Source organism: Antedon bifida, chromosome 11, assembly GCF_963402885.1.
Source record: "Antedon bifida chromosome 11, ecAntBifi1.1, whole genome shotgun sequence".
Classification (NCBI taxonomy): Eukaryota; Metazoa; Echinodermata; class Crinoidea; order Comatulida; family Antedonidae; genus Antedon; species Antedon bifida.
Genome location: NC_136236.1, coordinates 15613162 through 15629781, shown reverse-complemented (window position 1 = coordinate 15629781; position 16620 = coordinate 15613162). Strand labels below are relative to the sequence as shown.

The window sequence follows — 16620 nt, the reverse complement described above, 5'->3', positions numbered from 1 at the left end:
TGATTTTCTTGGCTAGGCAGGCTAACTAGGGAAGTCATGGTTGGAACACACTGGCTGGTGGTATTGGTGGTGAATGCAGCAGCAGTAGGCGCGCCTACGAATGATCAGAAACCTGAAAATTGGTAAGTCTTTAGTTGTCTAGTGGATAAATTGGGGTGAGATGAAAATGATGATGATTTGCATTTTATATGGAGCTGCTGTTTATCATATCGGTTAAGTTTGATATTGGTCACGTTAATTTGTATTGGGTGCCCTGTAGCTACATTTTCGCTGTTTCAAGATATTTTAATTAGGCCCTAGGATTTAGATCATGATTTTAGTTAATTTAATTTATTCGTCTCGATAGAAATCCGGATCAGGTCCCGTTTTCGTATTTATTCAAATAAACGCCTCGCTTTTAATAAACTCCTCATGGAATAAATAAATATCTGAATTTTATTTTATAGGTACAAAAATGAAATGCTTTTAACATGACCGATATCATAAACCCAAATTTGACCATACGTTGGTAAGCATCTAACAATGTTTCGGTAAATCTTGGGCAAGTGAAAAATATTGTTCAGTTTGCACCTGTTAAACCATATTTTCATAATGTCTATACATTGTATTATATTAATTATTTGATCATTTATTTTCAGACAGTCTTTCTTAGTGGTCTAACAAGAAGAAGATGGTGGTAAATTCAGTATGATCGTGCCAGACTGGCTTAACACAAACCTATCTTGACTGCAAATTTATGATAGCAGCGGTGAGTTTAAAGCTATATTTTTTTTTGTCATGTGCATATGCAGTTAGTTTTAAAAAAAAACTGGTAGAACTTTTTGATTTGGTGCCGAAGAATATATTAGGATTGATATTAAGGGCGAGGAGGGTAATTCATCATAATTTATCATTTTCTATAGAGAAATGTGAATAGTTGTTGGAAGATAAGAAGATGTTCAATCAAGACTATTTCTACTACTAAATGCTATTCAAGTTTCTTCTGCTGGAAATACAGGTATATAAAATAGTCAACTTGTTTATGATTATAAACAAACATGTGCATTCATTAAAGACCAGTTATAAACATGAATTTCAGATATGAAATTTGGTTAAATATACAAAAAATTTAAAATAATTGTTTAAGACTTAAGAGTGGTCAAATATGGAATTTGACCAAATTCTCCTATAAAAAAAACCAGTCGGACATTATAACAATAACTGATTGTCTTTCAATAAAGTGATAGCATTAACATTTTTTTCTTTTTTTAGCTTATGCAAGATTGGAGATGGGCAGCTTTATCTATTAATGTATTAAGCCGTCATAAATTATAACAATTAATAAATAATTAAAATAAATAGCATAAATTAAAATTGTAATTAGCAAATCCTCACTAGCAATGAACAAAGTAAGTCCAATTTTAAAATAACTATAAGTGGAAAAATATAAATCAAAAATGTTTTTCTTTTAATTGAAAAGCAAAATTTTGTTTTCAAATTCCTAAAAAACTAACTTTATATTAATTTTATAGGGGTTTACTTGTCTCAGAATGTCAAGTGTAAATAATCCCTGATACCATGATTGTTTTTATTTTATTCTATTTTTGGTTTTCATGGTATTAAAATTTACTTGCATTTCAACATTTATGTATTTCAATTGATAATTAGTATAATTTAATGATTTGTTTTTGCTGGTGAGGTTCTTTTTCTGTAAGGTGTATTAGCAAATCCTCATTAGCAATGAACAAAATAAGTGTACACATTTTCGTTTACTTGAAAAACAAAATTTATTTTAAAATTTCATTTAAAAAAATAAATCTAATTTTACATATATTTCATAGAGGTTTACTTGTCTTGGAATATCAAGTATAATCCCTGATACCATGATTGTTTTTATTTTACATTTTTCTTTATTTCCGTTTTACATGGTATTAAAATAAATAAATTTAAAAATGTTATACTTTATAGCAAACAATTGCTAACAAATTTAATTTTAGTAAATATAAAGATTTGTTTTTGCTGATGAGGTTCTTTTTTTTTCTCTTGGGTGCAATTGTAATTCAGAACCCCACGTTAGCAATGATAAAAAAAGTGAAATTCTATGATAATTTGGGTGAATTTTGCCAATTTCTCTCAGAGTCCTCTCAGAATGAGAATCCCAGATACCATTTATGTTTTATCTATTTTCGTTTTTTAATTGGTATCGTAAAAATTAATTTATTGCAAAGAAGCCTCTACTGTGTCTGCACAGTATGCATCCAAATTGTTGTATAATAGAAGCCTTGATACCATGATTGTCTTAATTTTAAATGTTTCCTATTTTTGTTGTACATGGTGTCTTAAATTTAGAAACAAACAAACTAAAAAAACTAATAGGGAAATTATGTTTACTAATGGGGTTCTGTTTACTCTTGCTTTGGTCCTTCTGGTGTGACAATGTTTAGAGTTCAATTGTGTACACTCATTAGCAATGAACAAAATAACTAATTTTATATTAATTTGTGGATATTTCTTAAATACTAGTGCAATGAAATGGCATTGTATACTTTAAGCAATTGTTAACATTCAAATGTAATGTACCCCTCAGGATGTATTCACATCTGTGGTTGTCTAGGAAATTGATACCATTATTTACATTTTCTATATATTGTTCTGTTTTACATGGTATCAAAAGAAATTTTTTTAAATTGATACGTTCCATTAGAAAATTTTATTTACAAATTTGTTTTTGCTGATGAGTTATTTTTTCTTTGTACAACTTTTACAAGTACCGTACTTGCGTGAATAAGCTGCCGTTTGAGCGAATGCATACTTTGGATTCATGTTTAGTAACAACATTCTATTTGTAAGCATGCTCTCTTTGAATTGCGCCTTTAGTACAAAAACATGTTTTCACTGCTTTTCGCCTATGATTTTCCTACATCACAAAAATTTACTAATAATCTTAACATTATGAGTTCTTTTCGATAACATCTATTCCTAAAAGTTGTCTACAAAATTGACGCAAGCATTGTATAAATTTTGCATAATGATAGCAAGTACGGTAACTTGCATTATAAAATGAGGGGCACATGGTTTAAAAGAGGGGGACATGGTTTAAAAGAGGTGGGGGGATGGTGATCTATTTTAATTATGTAGGTATAAAATTGTTTTTAGCTGTGTTTGTTGATCACTTGGAATTGAAAAGAACCAATGGAAGGGTACCACACATTTTGATGATGTTAAATGGAGAGTTGCTGCATTATTTACAGATGGTTAAATGGTATGTCGCCAATATTCAATCTTCATTGATTATAATTTATTGAATGTACGACTAGAATCGAACATAATTCTGCACAGTAAAGGAAAATGATGATGTTACCCTAATAGTATCTGTAAAAACTAATATCTTACAATCAATCAAGGTAGACAAGCCTAACTACTCCTGTTTGATACTCTGCTTGATTGAGTTCATTTGATAACAGTAGCATAAAATGGACGCAAGAAATGCTTTTTAAAACAACCGAACACTATTGAATAATTATTATGATTACTATTTATTATTGTATCTTTTTAGGTATGCACCAATCGAAGACGACTTTCTATGAGAGACTTGGATCAGCCAGCAATTTCAAGATCAACAAACATTTACATATATAATTTCCATTGTAGAATTGTTCAGTGAAGTGGAATGAATCTTAATGTTCTTTAAATTTAATGAACAAAATTGACTAAATTGTGATTTCTGAAAATTATATATGAAAAAGTTTTCCAAATATTTACCATTTATTTATATTTTGTATCATTTTTCAAATATGAATAGCCTAAATTTTGTTTTGGCAATTGAACTTTTTGGATTTGTTTTGTTTTTTTAAACTTAAGCAATTTTGTTTTTTTCCTAAGTTTTTTTTCTAATCACACTTAAAATTACAAATTTCAAACATAATTTTACATGATTTAGGTTGAATATTCTTACAATTCTATAAAATTGAATTCCACTTCACTGTGTATATATTATATATTTATAGTTTATAAATGTAATTAGTTTCAGGTTTTTCGAACTCTAAACATTGTAAAAAATGCACCTCTCTGCACACCCCTGTGTGCCTCACTACACCGATGAGTAACAACCTGCTCAGCTGCACGATGGATGCTTCCTCGGGTTGTGTTCTTTGCTCCTGCTAATTGGTGAGTTTGTTTTGAGATTTTCTATGGATGTTTTTGATACTTGTTTCATGTTCTATGTAAACTACATTTTGACCAAATGCTTGTGAGAGTCCTTTACAGTCCTTTGTGGTGTTGGCATTGTGGCGGTGGCACCATCATCAGTGTATGGGTTTACGAACTAGACAAATCAGGAGTTAAATAACTTAATAGACTGGTTTCAGTATGTTTTATGGTTCTGTTTTAAAATTAAAATAATTTAATAACTCAAAAGACATTTGCGTGCATGTACAGTAAAACATGTTTTGAACTTTTTGGTGGTTAGACAAACTCTGTGTGATACATTCCTTTTCGATCTGGCTAAGTAAGCAGGCAGGAAGTTATACGATACTATTCTTAAAGTGTGCTTGATATATTTATCCCAAAGATTTGGTACCAATTTAATTAAAAATACAGTCATATAAGTTCATACCAATAATTCACAATTTAACACATACACACTACAAAAATATAACAATAAATTATTATATTTCCAACAAAAAATTATTAATTTAACTCTTTAAAGCAAATTTAAATATAGCTGCCAATTGGGGGAAAATTGTAAACGTAGCCACCTGTAAGGGGAAATTTAAACTTAGCTCCCTGTAAGGGGAAATTTAAACTTAGCCACCTGTAAGGGGAAATTTAAACTTAGCCACCTGTAAGGGGAAATTTAAACTTGGCCGCCTGTAGTGCAATGGGAATTTTAAACTTAGCTGCCTGTAGTGTAAGGGGAAATTTAAACTTGGCCACCTGTAAGGGGAAATTTAATTTTAGCCGCTTGTAGTGTAAGGGGAAATTTAAACTTAGCCGCCTGTAGTGTAAGGGGAAATTTAAACTTGGCCACCTGTAAGGGGAAATTTAATTTTAGCCGCTTGTAGTGTAAGGGGAAATTTAAACTTAGCCGTCTGTAGTGTAAGGGAAAATTTAAACTTAACCCTCTGTAGTGTAAGGGAAAACTTAAACGTCGGTAAGGGGAAATTTAAACTTAGCCGCCTGTAGTGTAAGGGGAAATTTTAACTTAGCTGCCTTTAGTGTAAGAGGCAATTTAAAACTTAGCTGCCTTTAGTGTAAGGGGAAATTTAAACTTGGCTGCCTGTAGTGTAAGGGGAAATTTAAACTTAGCTGCCTGTAGTGTAAGGGGAAATTTAAACTTAGCTGCCTGTAGTGTAAGGGGAAATTTAAACTTAGCTGCCTGTAGTGTAAGAGGCAATTTAAAACTTAGCTGCCTGTAAAGCGTGGTTCCCACTAGCGACGCAACGTAAGGACGTAACGCAACGCAAGTGAATTGACCAATCACAAGCGATGGCTTATTCGCTTGTGATTGCTAACTGTCTATAACTTCGCTTGTCATTGGTTAAAACGCTTGCGTTGCGTTTACGTCCTTGCGTTACGTTCTAGTGGGAACCAAGCTTAAGAGGCAATTTAAAACTTAGCAGCCTGTAGTGTAAGGGGACATTTAAACTTAGCTGCCTGTAGTGTAAGGGAACATTTAAACTTAGCCGCCTGTAAGGGGATATTTAAACTTAGGCACCTGTAAGGGAAAATTTAAACTTAGCTGCCTGTAGTGTAAGAGGCAATTTAAAACTTAGCAGCCTCTAAGGGGAAATTTAAATGTTGGCTGCCTGTAAGGGGAAGTTTAAAACTTAGCTGCCTATAAGGGAAAATTTAAAACTTGGTCACATTTGGATGGCCAATTTAAGTTTATCTCTTTATTAATTTAAAATAACAATTAAATAAATGTTGGTAATTTTGTTTACAATTTTTTGTTGCAAATATAATAAAAACAATTTATAAATATATAATTTAAAACTTGCGTAAATGCATAATTTAATTTTTTTTTTTTTCGGTCCACACAAATTCAAGAAGTCATTAATGTAATTAAAATATAAATTATTATTAATTGAGTATTTTGTAAAGCATCATTCATCAAGTGTATTTTCTACCAAAACAAACATTAATAAGTTACTGTAGCTAGGAATAGTTGTTTTAAAAAGCTATTATATTTATTAATCAAAGTAATAATAATAAATTATATGAACTCTTTATATAAGTTTTAATTAGGATAAGCCAGTTGATATGCAAATATAAACTAGTCAATTTAATAGCTAAAAAATAAATTTAGATGTATTTTTAATGTTAGGTATCTTCTAATACATTTGATATTTACAAGTTCCATTGACGCAGTTATAGGCACTGCTGTTGTGTGTGCTGTGCCATTGGTCATAATCCTCCTGATGTACTACAATTTATTTAAATTACATTTTAATAAAAGGTAAAATATAAATAGTGTTAGGTCTATTTAATTTATATTTTGCAAGTTAGGTAATTGTAATGTTTCCCAATAAATATTTGTTAATGTAACACTAGGTATTTAACCTAATAATAGTAATACAATTTGTTATATATTAAAATAATTAAATAATAATCAGTTTTAAATCAAAACTTAGTAGTTGGGTATACAACCAAGTATACAAAATGTTATTTAAAATTAAGTATCTTTGTAAAAAATAAATATAAAGCTACTTTAATAATTTAATCTAATCTTAATTTAATCATTTGATTAATATAATTATTTTAAATTAAATTTAGGCTGATGGTTTGGTTTGGTAGAGTATATACATACAGTAGTATACACACAGTGAACAAAACATAGACACAGTTGGTTACTACAAACATTCTGAATAAAAAAAAAAAAAATAATGACTTCTCTTAATTTAAGATAGGAATAGTTGGTACCGTATCTGAAGGGTAAATGAGTTGGGCAGTATAACAATTACACTGTGCTGTCCTGAAAACGAAGTCGTTGGGTTTGGTATTACCAGAGAGTCAACCTTATTAAAATATTTAATCCAAATTATGTACTGCACAATTTGTTTTCTTGAGCTTAATATAGGTATCCAAATTATTGACATCTAATTTTCTGAAACCAGTCTGGCTTTATTTCCCACAACAAAAGATTGGTTTGCATTTGTGTCGTGCTAGACTATTACAAGCTTCGTTCAACATAAATGCGTCCAGTTTGATGTTTTGGGAATTTAGTCTTAGGACCTCTTACCTTTCGAACTGTAAATATTAATATACAATGTAACCTTCTGGTTATGTTAAAAATAATATAGGTGAATGTATATCAAAACTTTATCAAAATTCTTTATTATTCATATTTATTTTATAGATTTTTATTAAAACTTGTGTCAAAATATAATTTTAATATCCAAATTTTAATATAAACATATTCAACTTTTAATTCCTTTGCTAAAATAGTATATAACTCCACTCCTGAGGACGTTTGGGAGAGCCCAGGGCGATTCCCTCATGTGTCAGCGTCCCTGCATTGGAGTATTGAGTTCTCACTTGTGTTTGGTCTTTCTGTAGTTGACATTGAACTTTAATCATGCCTGATTGGAACTTGTGTCTTTGACTTTCTAGATTTCTTAGAGCATTCTTGCAGCTTGGTGGTTGTGGCGGACATGACTTGTGGGAACATATTCACGGTGTAGTAGAGTGGGTTACATTGGTGAAGTGGGGCACATGGAGGGTGTTGTAGAGAGGTGCATTTTTTTTTTCGTCTCAACAAATAAACACCAACATGCAATGTACATTTGTTTGTCTTTTATTGTTGAAGTGTCTGACCACCAACCGCCTGAGGGCGCCCTTCACCGACTCAAAGGGCGCCCTCTATGCTGCAGCCAGTTTATGAAGGGCGCCCTCACCAAATAAAAAAAATGACGTAGGAGTCCCTACAGAGCCATTTCCCAACAAATGAGGGCGCCCTATACGCACATACCACAATATAGAGGGCGCACTAGCTTAAATAAAAAATGACGTAGGAGTCCCTACAGAGCCTTTACCCAACAAGCGAGGGCGCCCTTTACACACCTACCACAATATAGAGGGCGCACTAGCTTAAAAAAAAAATGACGTAGGAGTCCTCTACAGAGCCTTTACCCAACAAGCGAGGGCGCCCTTTACACACCTACCACAATATAGAGGGCGCACTAGCTTTTAAAAAAATGACGTAGGAGTCCCTTACAGAGCCTTTACCCAACAAGCGAGGGCGCCCTTTACACACCCACCACAATATAGAGGGCGCACTAGCTTAAAAAAAAATGACGTAGGAGTCCCCTACAGAGCCCTTACCCAACAAGCGAGGGCGCCCTTTAAACACCTACCACAATATAGAGGGCGCACTAGCTTTTAAAAAAATGACGTAGGAGTCCTCTACAGAGCTTTTACCCAACAAGCGAGGGCGCCCTTTACACACCTACCACAATATAGAGGGCGCACTAGCTTTTAAAAAAATGACGTAGAAGTCCCCTACAGAGCCTTTACCCAACAAGCGAGGGCGCCCTTTACACACCCACCACAATATAGAGGGCGCACTAGCTTAAAAAAAAAATGACGTAGGAGTCCCTACAGAGCCTTTACCCAACAAGCGAGGGCGCCCTTTACACACCTACCACAATATAGAGGGCGCACTAGCTTTAAAAAAAAATGACGTAGGAGTCCCTACAGAGTCTTTACCCAACAAGCGAGGGCGCCCTTTACACACCTACCACAATATAGAGGGCGCACTAGCTTTTAAAGAAAAAATGACGTAGGAGTCCCATCAGAGCCTTTTTTCAATAAGCGAGGGCGCCCTTTACACACCTACCACAATATAGAGGGCGCACTAGCTTTTAAAAAGAAATGACGTAGAAGTCCCTATAGAGCCTTTTCCCAACAAGCGAGGGCGCCCTTTACACACATACTACAATATAGAGGGCGCACTAGTTATAAAGAACGCCCTCATCGTTCAATGCAAATTGTTAAGTGAGGGCGCCTTTAATACTAGCACTTTAAAGTTCCAGAGTTCCTGCATCTTAACCTTCTTTTTCTGGCTGCCACAAGTACAGTAGTTTTTAAAAACTTACCTTACAAATACGCCTACCACTCTACTGTAATTAATATCAATATGCCTACCAATAACTGATAATTATATGCCTAAACATTAACTAAATCGTATGGAAAGTTTAAAGATATTATTATTACCATTAAATTAAGCGATTATTTAGAAAAAAAAGACATGTGAAATCAGCTGATTAAATAAAGTATATATATGCCTACCAGACTAATTAAAATACATCATAGACAATAATAAAATGTGAAATCAGCTGATAAAATAAAGTACTGTATATATATGCCTACCAGACTAATTAAAATCATAATGAACATTAACATGTTTTTTTAAATAATTGCAAATAATTGATATGCCTATCTATACAGTATGCCTATACTATAACTTAAATAGAGTTTAAAAAAATAGACACAACACAGGGATTAACTTTATTGAGGTTGGGGCTAAGTACAAAGACAATGGCAATCAGATGGAGCAGCTGGATCGCGGATGATAATAGATTATAGTAATATATATTATATATAGTGGAAATTCTCTGTACTATAGTACAGGGTAATAAAACTATATTTTGGTGCGGCTGGTGAAAAAATGGTCACGAAAATGTAGCTTTCCACACAAAGAATACTTCATTAAAATCCAATCCAAGTTTCCAATTCTGTTTCACCTAAAAGATAAACAAATATAATAAATAATAAATTTTTAGGATTTGTTTTTCTGCTCCTTTTGTTTACTTCTGTTCTGTACACACCTTTATTTGAGTTCAGTGCCAGCAATATAGTATTCGGTATAAATGCTTGAGTGCATCAACAGATGTGTTATGCAAATTTTATGTAAATTAGAACTTTGCATGCTTGAGCTATGTTAGTTCATTTGGCATGTGTAGCTTGTTGTGCAAGAACACAGCATGGAAGGCTAGTACAATGGTTTATAGGAGCTGACTTAAGCCTGTACTGAGAGGCTTATTAAGCCTGGAGGTGACTTAAGCCTTACTGAGAGGCTTACTAAGCCTAGAGCTGACACAAGCCTTACTGAGAGGCTTACTAAGCCTGGAGCTGACACAAGCCTTACTGAGAGGCTTACTAAGCCTAGAGCTGACACAAGCCTTACTGAGAGGCTTACTAAGCCTGGAGGTGACACAAGCCTTACTGAGAGGCTTATTAAGCCTGGAGCTGACTGAAGCCTAGGCTTTACTTAGAAGCTTGTCTGCAGTTGACTGTAGCAATGAGGGACATTCAGAAGGAGGTGAGTTAAAATAGAAATGTAATATAAGAGTTTACCATATAACAATTTTGTGTCTCTATATTTATTAGTAGGATTATGTTGACATCATGTTGTTTGAAAATTTTATGCAATTTCTTTAGTTAAAAATAATGATCGATTCCGAAAGACTGCTCATCACACAAGGGTAATTTGCGTCAACTACACTGGATACTATCGAATCCGTTGTGTTTTTACTTTTTTTAAACTTTAGTTAGGCTGGGTTCAAAATTTGGTGTCCAACTGCAAGTCATTTTGTATTTTGAACTGAAAACCATTGGACCTTAAATTACCTTTGGTGTTTAGCTGCAACAGCTAACTGTATTATCATCTATTCTTTATCTGGTTACAAGAGTTCCTGAAAAAATATTTGGAAAAAATAATTTTAAAAGTGATGAAATAAAATGTTCAGAAAAGACAATACACTATTTTGAAATTAACAGACTCGGCCTATGTTATGGTCGATATAGAACTATTCGCTGGAAAAAAAACATATAGAGGGTGCTGTTCATGATTATTATATACATGCTACATTGAGTTATTAAAAATTAGAGGGCGCTATATATTTCAATTTATTTTCTGTGGACTGGAATACCAAACTAGGACGCATTTGGACGTGAACTTGTGCACTCAAATTAAAAAAGTCATAATTAATTAGTAGTTGTTTAATTTCTGTGGAACAACATTTTTATTTGATATGCCATTTAAGTATAGCCATGCAAAACAATTGTAGGCAATGTTTTATAATATATTCAACATACCATAATTTTTTTTTTACAAACTGCGATTCAAAAACATACTTCTAGTCAAAAAGTGATGTTGAGTGTCGATGTAGTTCCTGCAGTTAGTAATTGTCATATCTGAAAATAAAAGACGATGGTTAAAATCCAGAATGCATAATTTAAAAATTAATATGGTATTATTGGCACTTGCTCCATTCATTATTAAATATTATTTTAAATTAAATGATTTTTTTTATACAAACTAGACTAGTAGGCCTATACTCAGTACCCTCATTTAAAAATAATATTCTATGAATTGTGAAGATATTCAAATGTGTAGGGATACCCATTATGTAGGCCTACCCATTGTGTAGGCCTATTAATGATGGAACCATTAACGCGAATGGTGTAGCCAAGCAACAGGGCGTAAGTACGTACTTCGCACTGCACTGGCTGGTGTGCATTGGTCGAAAGTGGAAGAGAGGCCTAGCAAAGCACCACCTTTATATTAATTAAATTGACGTCTACTGATGTCACAATAATGTTTTAAAGGTGTATATATTTATATTATATATTTCTTTGCCTTCTGTCAAATCAGTAGGCTTATTATACTTACTTTTATTATCGTTTTTTGATGGTGGAAAAGTCAAGCAGCAGAGGGTCCGCAGCAGGGAAGAAACGAAATCAGCGCAGACGATCGAAATTCCCGTGATCTGATTGGTCAATAGTCAGCTAGGGACTTCGGATTCACTCGTTGAAATCCGATCCGATTTTTTCAGAGTTGCGCAATCGCAGTACGTATTATAATTTTCTTTTTTTGTTTTTGTTTAAAAGAAATGCTATTTTGGTTATAAATAGGTCTACGTGTTATCATACTCTTTTTATGTAAAATAAAACACATAAAATCTTCCGAAAGTGAATTTTTGTCGGAACGTTGGTGGCGCTCGTTTTTGTTTATATTGTGACTACTGGTGCGTGAACTAGTTTAGGGAGGTATTTAAAAAAGACACATTTTCCTCATTAATTTATAATTACAGTATTAAGATCAGAAATCTGTTTGTATAATATGTAGCAACTGATCCCTGTTTTTATATAGTATGTACAGATAGTGAGAAACAAATTAGAATATTTTAACATTTGTATGCAGTAGTTTTTATTATTTGGGTTAGGCTAGCTAGGCCTAGCTAGTTAGGCCTGGCCCTTACTCCTTAGTTAGCTAGCTCTAGTAGTAGGTCTACTCAGTCTAGAGAGTAGAGGAGGCCCTACCTGCCCAGTAATCTAGCTAGCTAGAGTCTCTATCAGAGTCTATCCAGCATACTACTAGCTAGCCTGTAGACGGTGGTTTGGTAGGTCTACTACTATCACATTTAACGTAACGGTCATCAGTGTAGTTGATTTAAATAATAATATATTTTTTTAATCGTCTATCCAGGTTTCAATAGTGAATATATATAGATAGAAAAGAGTGTGGGAATGAAAGTTAATATTCCAAAATATGCAGCAACTTTTCCGATGTTTATCAAATTTTCGAAAAATGAGCAAATCTTTGACTTATGATGCTGAACAGATCTTTGAGGCAGCAGTCAATTCTGTCCTCCCACACCAGATGGTCAAACGGTCACTACTTGTGGATGGCAACAGACTAGTAGTGGATGGATGCAGTTACAGTATCAACCACAATGTTCATATGGTTGGTTTTGGCAAGGCTGTTATTGGGATGGCAGCTGCTGTTGAAGAGATTCTTGAAGAACATCTGGCACTGGGTGTTATCAGTGTGCCGTTTGGGATCCAGGAAGCTTTCAGGGCTTCTGGTCAGAGGTAAACTATTGTCTATAAATTAATCCTTAATCTTAATAAATTATAAGTTATTACTTTGTACATTATTTTGGAATAAACATTTTAAATGAATTGATTTGAATTTAATGCAATACTATGTTTATTTAAGTAAAAGATTATTGGGATATCATAATTTAAATTACTTTATTTTTTTAGTGATCTATTATTAAAATTGGACAGTAAGGTCAAAGTGGTAGAGGGAGCTGCAGATAACCTTCCTGATGAACCTGCAATGAATGCTGCAAAGGAAATCACGTCAGTGGCAGAAAATGTTGGAGAAGATGATATTCTGATTGTGTTGATATCAGGTACTGTATGTTGAATTATCCAATTCGATATTCTTTAATAGCATACTGTGAATTGTTTTTACATATTTCAGAAAGAAAAGCATTTAGTGCATAAATCATAAAAAAAATGTTTTGATCTTTTGGTAGCCAGTATATATCTTTGTTACTTTGTGGCAATTTTTCTTGCAATGAGCATCTCACCAAAATGAAACATAATTAGTAAATGTTAAGAATGAAGGGATCAAATAAATAAGTGGAAAAAAGCCAAAGTCATTTTGCCAGTTTTCCTTAAAAAATCATCTTTACTATTAAACACAATTATTTTTGAAAATTCCAATTACATAGGAGGTGGTTCTGCTTTGCTTCCATTGCCTGTGGATCCTGTAACACTAAATGATAAGCTGCAAGCTACTAAAATTCTAGCAAGGAGCGGTGCCACAATACAAGAACTAAATACAGTCAGAAAGAAACTGTCAAAGTTGAAAGGTGGTGGCCTGGCCAGACTTGCAAAACCTGCCAAGGTAAAGAAATCAAGCTTGGGGTACAACTTTATGCAAATTCTATAAATAGCTATTAGCTACTGTAAAATCTGGATGAGGCTATCGGTGCGGTCAATTATGCATGTAAATTAAAGATAAAGTAACTACAAACTATAGGCATAAATGATGAGCCAATATGTGGTGTGAAGGCAATTGACACAGTCTATTGACAATGCATCAAATTCATTATTTCCTATCAATGCATTGTTTTCCAGTTGTTTCTTGGCAACATGGACATTTTAGACGCAGAGTCAACCATGTCAATAAAAAATGATCATTACAGTCATGGTTGACCATACGGACAGTCTATTCCGTACTTTTTACCTCAACTAGCCTAAATTAAATTTTTTTTTATTTTTTTAGGTAATCTCCTTTATTTTATCTGATATCATTAACGACCAACTGGACATGATAGCTAGCGGACCAACTGTTGCAGATGCATCAAATGCAAATGATGCACTTGCCATCATCTCAAAGTTTGGTGCAGAGACTTTGATGCCATCATCAGTCATGGATACGTTAAAAGAGGCTGCCACAAAACATCAAACCAATAGAATGGAGACAAATTTCTCTCATGTTCAGAATGTCGTCGTTGGCAGTAATCAGTTAGCATTGCAAAGAGGTTGTGAGAAGGCTCAAGAGCTAGGCTATCATCCATTGATAATATCTTCAGGAATTCATGGGGAAGCAAAAGATTTAGCAGATGCTTACTGTAATCTCTCCATGTTGATTGGACTCTTAATGCAGTATAGGAAATCTGTATCGTCATACAAAGGCATTGAATTGAAACTGTTGGATAGCATAAACATATTATCTAAATTTGGTGTCTCTAAATCTTTTGGTGGTCATCTTCTTGAATATATTGCATCTTCAGATAAACCTCTTTGTTTACTAGTAGGAGGAGAACCCACTGTGACATTAAAAGGAAACGGTAAAGGTGGTAGGAACCAGGAGTTAGCTCTTGCTGCAGCTGTTCATTGGCAAAAGAAATCAGTGGAAGATTTAACCTGCAACAATACATTGACAGCAGTGGATAGAGTGAAGACGGGCTGCCGAATGGTGTTGTTGAGTGCCGGAACTGATGGACAAGATGGGCCTACAGATGCTGCTGGGGCTATAGCTTATCCATCCCTGTGTAATGAAGCTAGTCATAGAAACCTACACCCTCAAGAATTTCTTGATAATAACGATTCATACTCTTTTTATTCTACATTTAACGATGGAATGTATTTAATAAAAACTGGATTAACTGGTACCAATGTTATGGATATACATATTATGCTTCTCAGTCCAAATAATTCACAATAAAGTTAAATTTGAATTGTTTAGTCATAAAAGACTAAATACATTATACTTCATTAATGTAATTACATTATAATAATATTATTTCTACCCCATCAATTTGTAGTCTAATTTTTTTAATGAGAAAAATTCTGCAAATGTTTAGGTAATTTCTCTTTAGTAATATCATAATACTGCATGGACATCAACTGAGCCCTTTGCAGGCCGTCTCCATTATGGCTCAAGTTTTCACAAATTCTTCTGTATATTGCACTAAAATAAATCTCAGTAACATCCATAATTTCAATTTGTTTTTTTATCCGAGGAAGAACTAGTTGGCACATCTTCACACCTAAAATGAAGGCAATCAAATAATGGTTAGAATACTTGAGTAATTATTTCACAAAGCTTCTAAACAATTGTATAAATAAATAATAACGTATTAAGTATTCATTTACCTTGCATTTGAAAGATCTCTTTCTGGACTAGTTGGGTTTGAAAAGCCTTTAAAAGCAAAGTTATTAATGAAAGTATATTTAATTTAAAAATCTTGCTACCAACCCTCAACCTTTTGAATATATTATTTTCATTCTGTATTCATACATTCTTTTGTAGTACTGTACTAGCAATATTTAACAATCTGGCCCACCACTTTAATGTTATACCTTGTTTGATATACATATTTGATATAACCGGTCCATACAGCCTCCAAGCAACATAGATAAGAAAAAGTAAAACTATGATGGAGTATACGAGTAGTCGACAGATCCTTATTTGTATGTCATCGGAATACCATAGTTGCATGATCCATGTTGTCATGGTAACTGTAGCAGATATATCTTCCTCATTTTCAAACTGTTTTTCAGTGTCCATTGCTTTCAACAACATTCTAGTGTAATGTAAAAACGTTAGTATAAAGGTCAAAGCAGTCAAAGTGCATTTATAGTTTTACATTTAGCATTACATTGAGTGTAACACTGTAAATTATTTTCAATATATAGGCTATTTAGCATGGTAGAAAGTGCATCAAATTCATGTTTCCTATCCGCACAGGAAAGTAAACGATATAAAAAACTCACGTCATTGTGATTTGGATATGTATGTAAGCCTATAATTATTAATACTCAAAATAGCCTTAAATTGTTTTTGAAAATGCAAAATTTAATCAAGAAATCCTATCATGGTCATACACACGATATAAATGGTCCATTCTCTAGAGTTCTTGGTGTTATACTGAGTTATAATTTTCCTAGGCCTAAGAGTTATAGATTTACGTTATTTCCATTGGCATGCCAGCACGGCAGCTACCCGTACTTACAAATGAACTTACAGATAGAGGAAGGCTAGCATATGCCTAGCCTAAATTTAGATTATACAGGCTTTGATATTAGTTTTATTTTTGTTTAAGGTGTCCACAATTAAAAATAACAATTACAGCTTCAATATTTAGGACACAAGTTTACATTTATGATTATTACCTCATTAATTAGGTTGAATCGAAAAACAAATTAATTTGATTCATGGAGGCATCCATGTTTAGGCTCTCCTAGACAATTTCTTTTTGCAAAAAAGAAATGAAAATAATCTGGTTAAAAATGTTGATGTACTATCACTTAAATTATCTATAATTATCTAAATAT

The 16620-nt window shown here is 33.2% G+C and overlaps 2 protein-coding genes across 7 annotated transcripts; one reads left to right on the top strand and one right to left on the bottom strand.

The window, feature by feature from the left end:
• The first annotated feature begins 9961 nt into the window (after nt 1–9961).
• LOC144856389 (glycerate kinase-like) lies at nt 9962–15007 on the top strand. Of its 4 annotated transcripts, XM_078714387.1 has the most exons (6): nt 9963–10300; nt 11684–11831; nt 12470–12855; nt 13030–13181; nt 13506–13681; nt 14063–15007. In XM_078714387.1, the coding sequence occupies exons 3-6, from the start codon at nt 12533–12535 to the stop codon at nt 15005–15007; spliced, it is 1596 nt and encodes a 531-aa protein (XP_078570513.1). In that variant the 5' UTR covers nt 9963–10300; nt 11684–11831; nt 12470–12532. The 4 variants fall into 4 exon arrangements, with proteins under 4 accessions (XP_078570514.1, XP_078570513.1, XP_078570515.1 ...); XM_078714388.1 differs by lacking the exon at nt 11684–11831 and having other exon boundaries at nt 9962–10300; nt 12605–12855; XM_078714389.1 differs by lacking the exon at nt 9963–10300 and having other exon boundaries at nt 11657–11831; nt 12605–12855.
• Nucleotides 15008–15193: 186 nt separating this feature from the next.
• Nucleotides 15194–16550, bottom strand: LOC144856392 (uncharacterized). Of its 3 annotated transcripts, none has more exons than XM_078714394.1 (4): nt 16459–16550; nt 15646–15869; nt 15439–15484; nt 15194–15332 (listed from the first exon to the last, which is right to left on the bottom strand). In XM_078714394.1, exons 1-4 carry the CDS (start codon nt 16461–16463, stop codon nt 15284–15286), a joined length of 324 nt encoding a protein of 107 aa, XP_078570520.1. In that variant the 5' UTR covers nt 16464–16550; the 3' UTR covers nt 15194–15283. The 3 variants fall into 3 exon arrangements, with proteins under 3 accessions (XP_078570520.1, XP_078570519.1, XP_078570521.1); XM_078714393.1 differs by having other exon boundaries at nt 16255–16542; XM_078714395.1 differs by having other exon boundaries at nt 15646–15873; nt 16459–16533.
• Nucleotides 16551–16620: the final 70 nt, after the last annotated feature.

Excerpts from the sequence above, each read along its gene's own strand:
- LOC144856389 (XM_078714387.1), top strand. The coding sequence starts at position 12,533 with ATGCAGCAACTTTTCCGATGTTTATCAAATTTTCGAAAAATGAGCAAA. Across the intron at positions 12,856-13,029 it reads TTCAGGGCTTCTGGTCAGAG|TGATCTATTATTAAAATTGG; the intron begins GTAAACTATTGT and ends TTATTTTTTTAG. Across the intron at positions 13,182-13,505 it reads TCTGATTGTGTTGATATCAG|GAGGTGGTTCTGCTTTGCTT; the intron begins GTACTGTATGTT and ends CCAATTACATAG.
- LOC144856392 (XM_078714393.1), bottom strand. Across the intron at positions 15,485-15,645 it reads AAATATGTATATCAAACAAG|GCTTTTCAAACCCAACTAGT; the intron begins GTATAACATTAA and ends TTGCTTTTAAAG. Across the intron at positions 15,333-15,438 it reads AGAGATCTTTCAAATGCAAG|GTGTGAAGATGTGCCAACTA; the intron begins GTAAATGAATAC and ends CCTTCATTTTAG.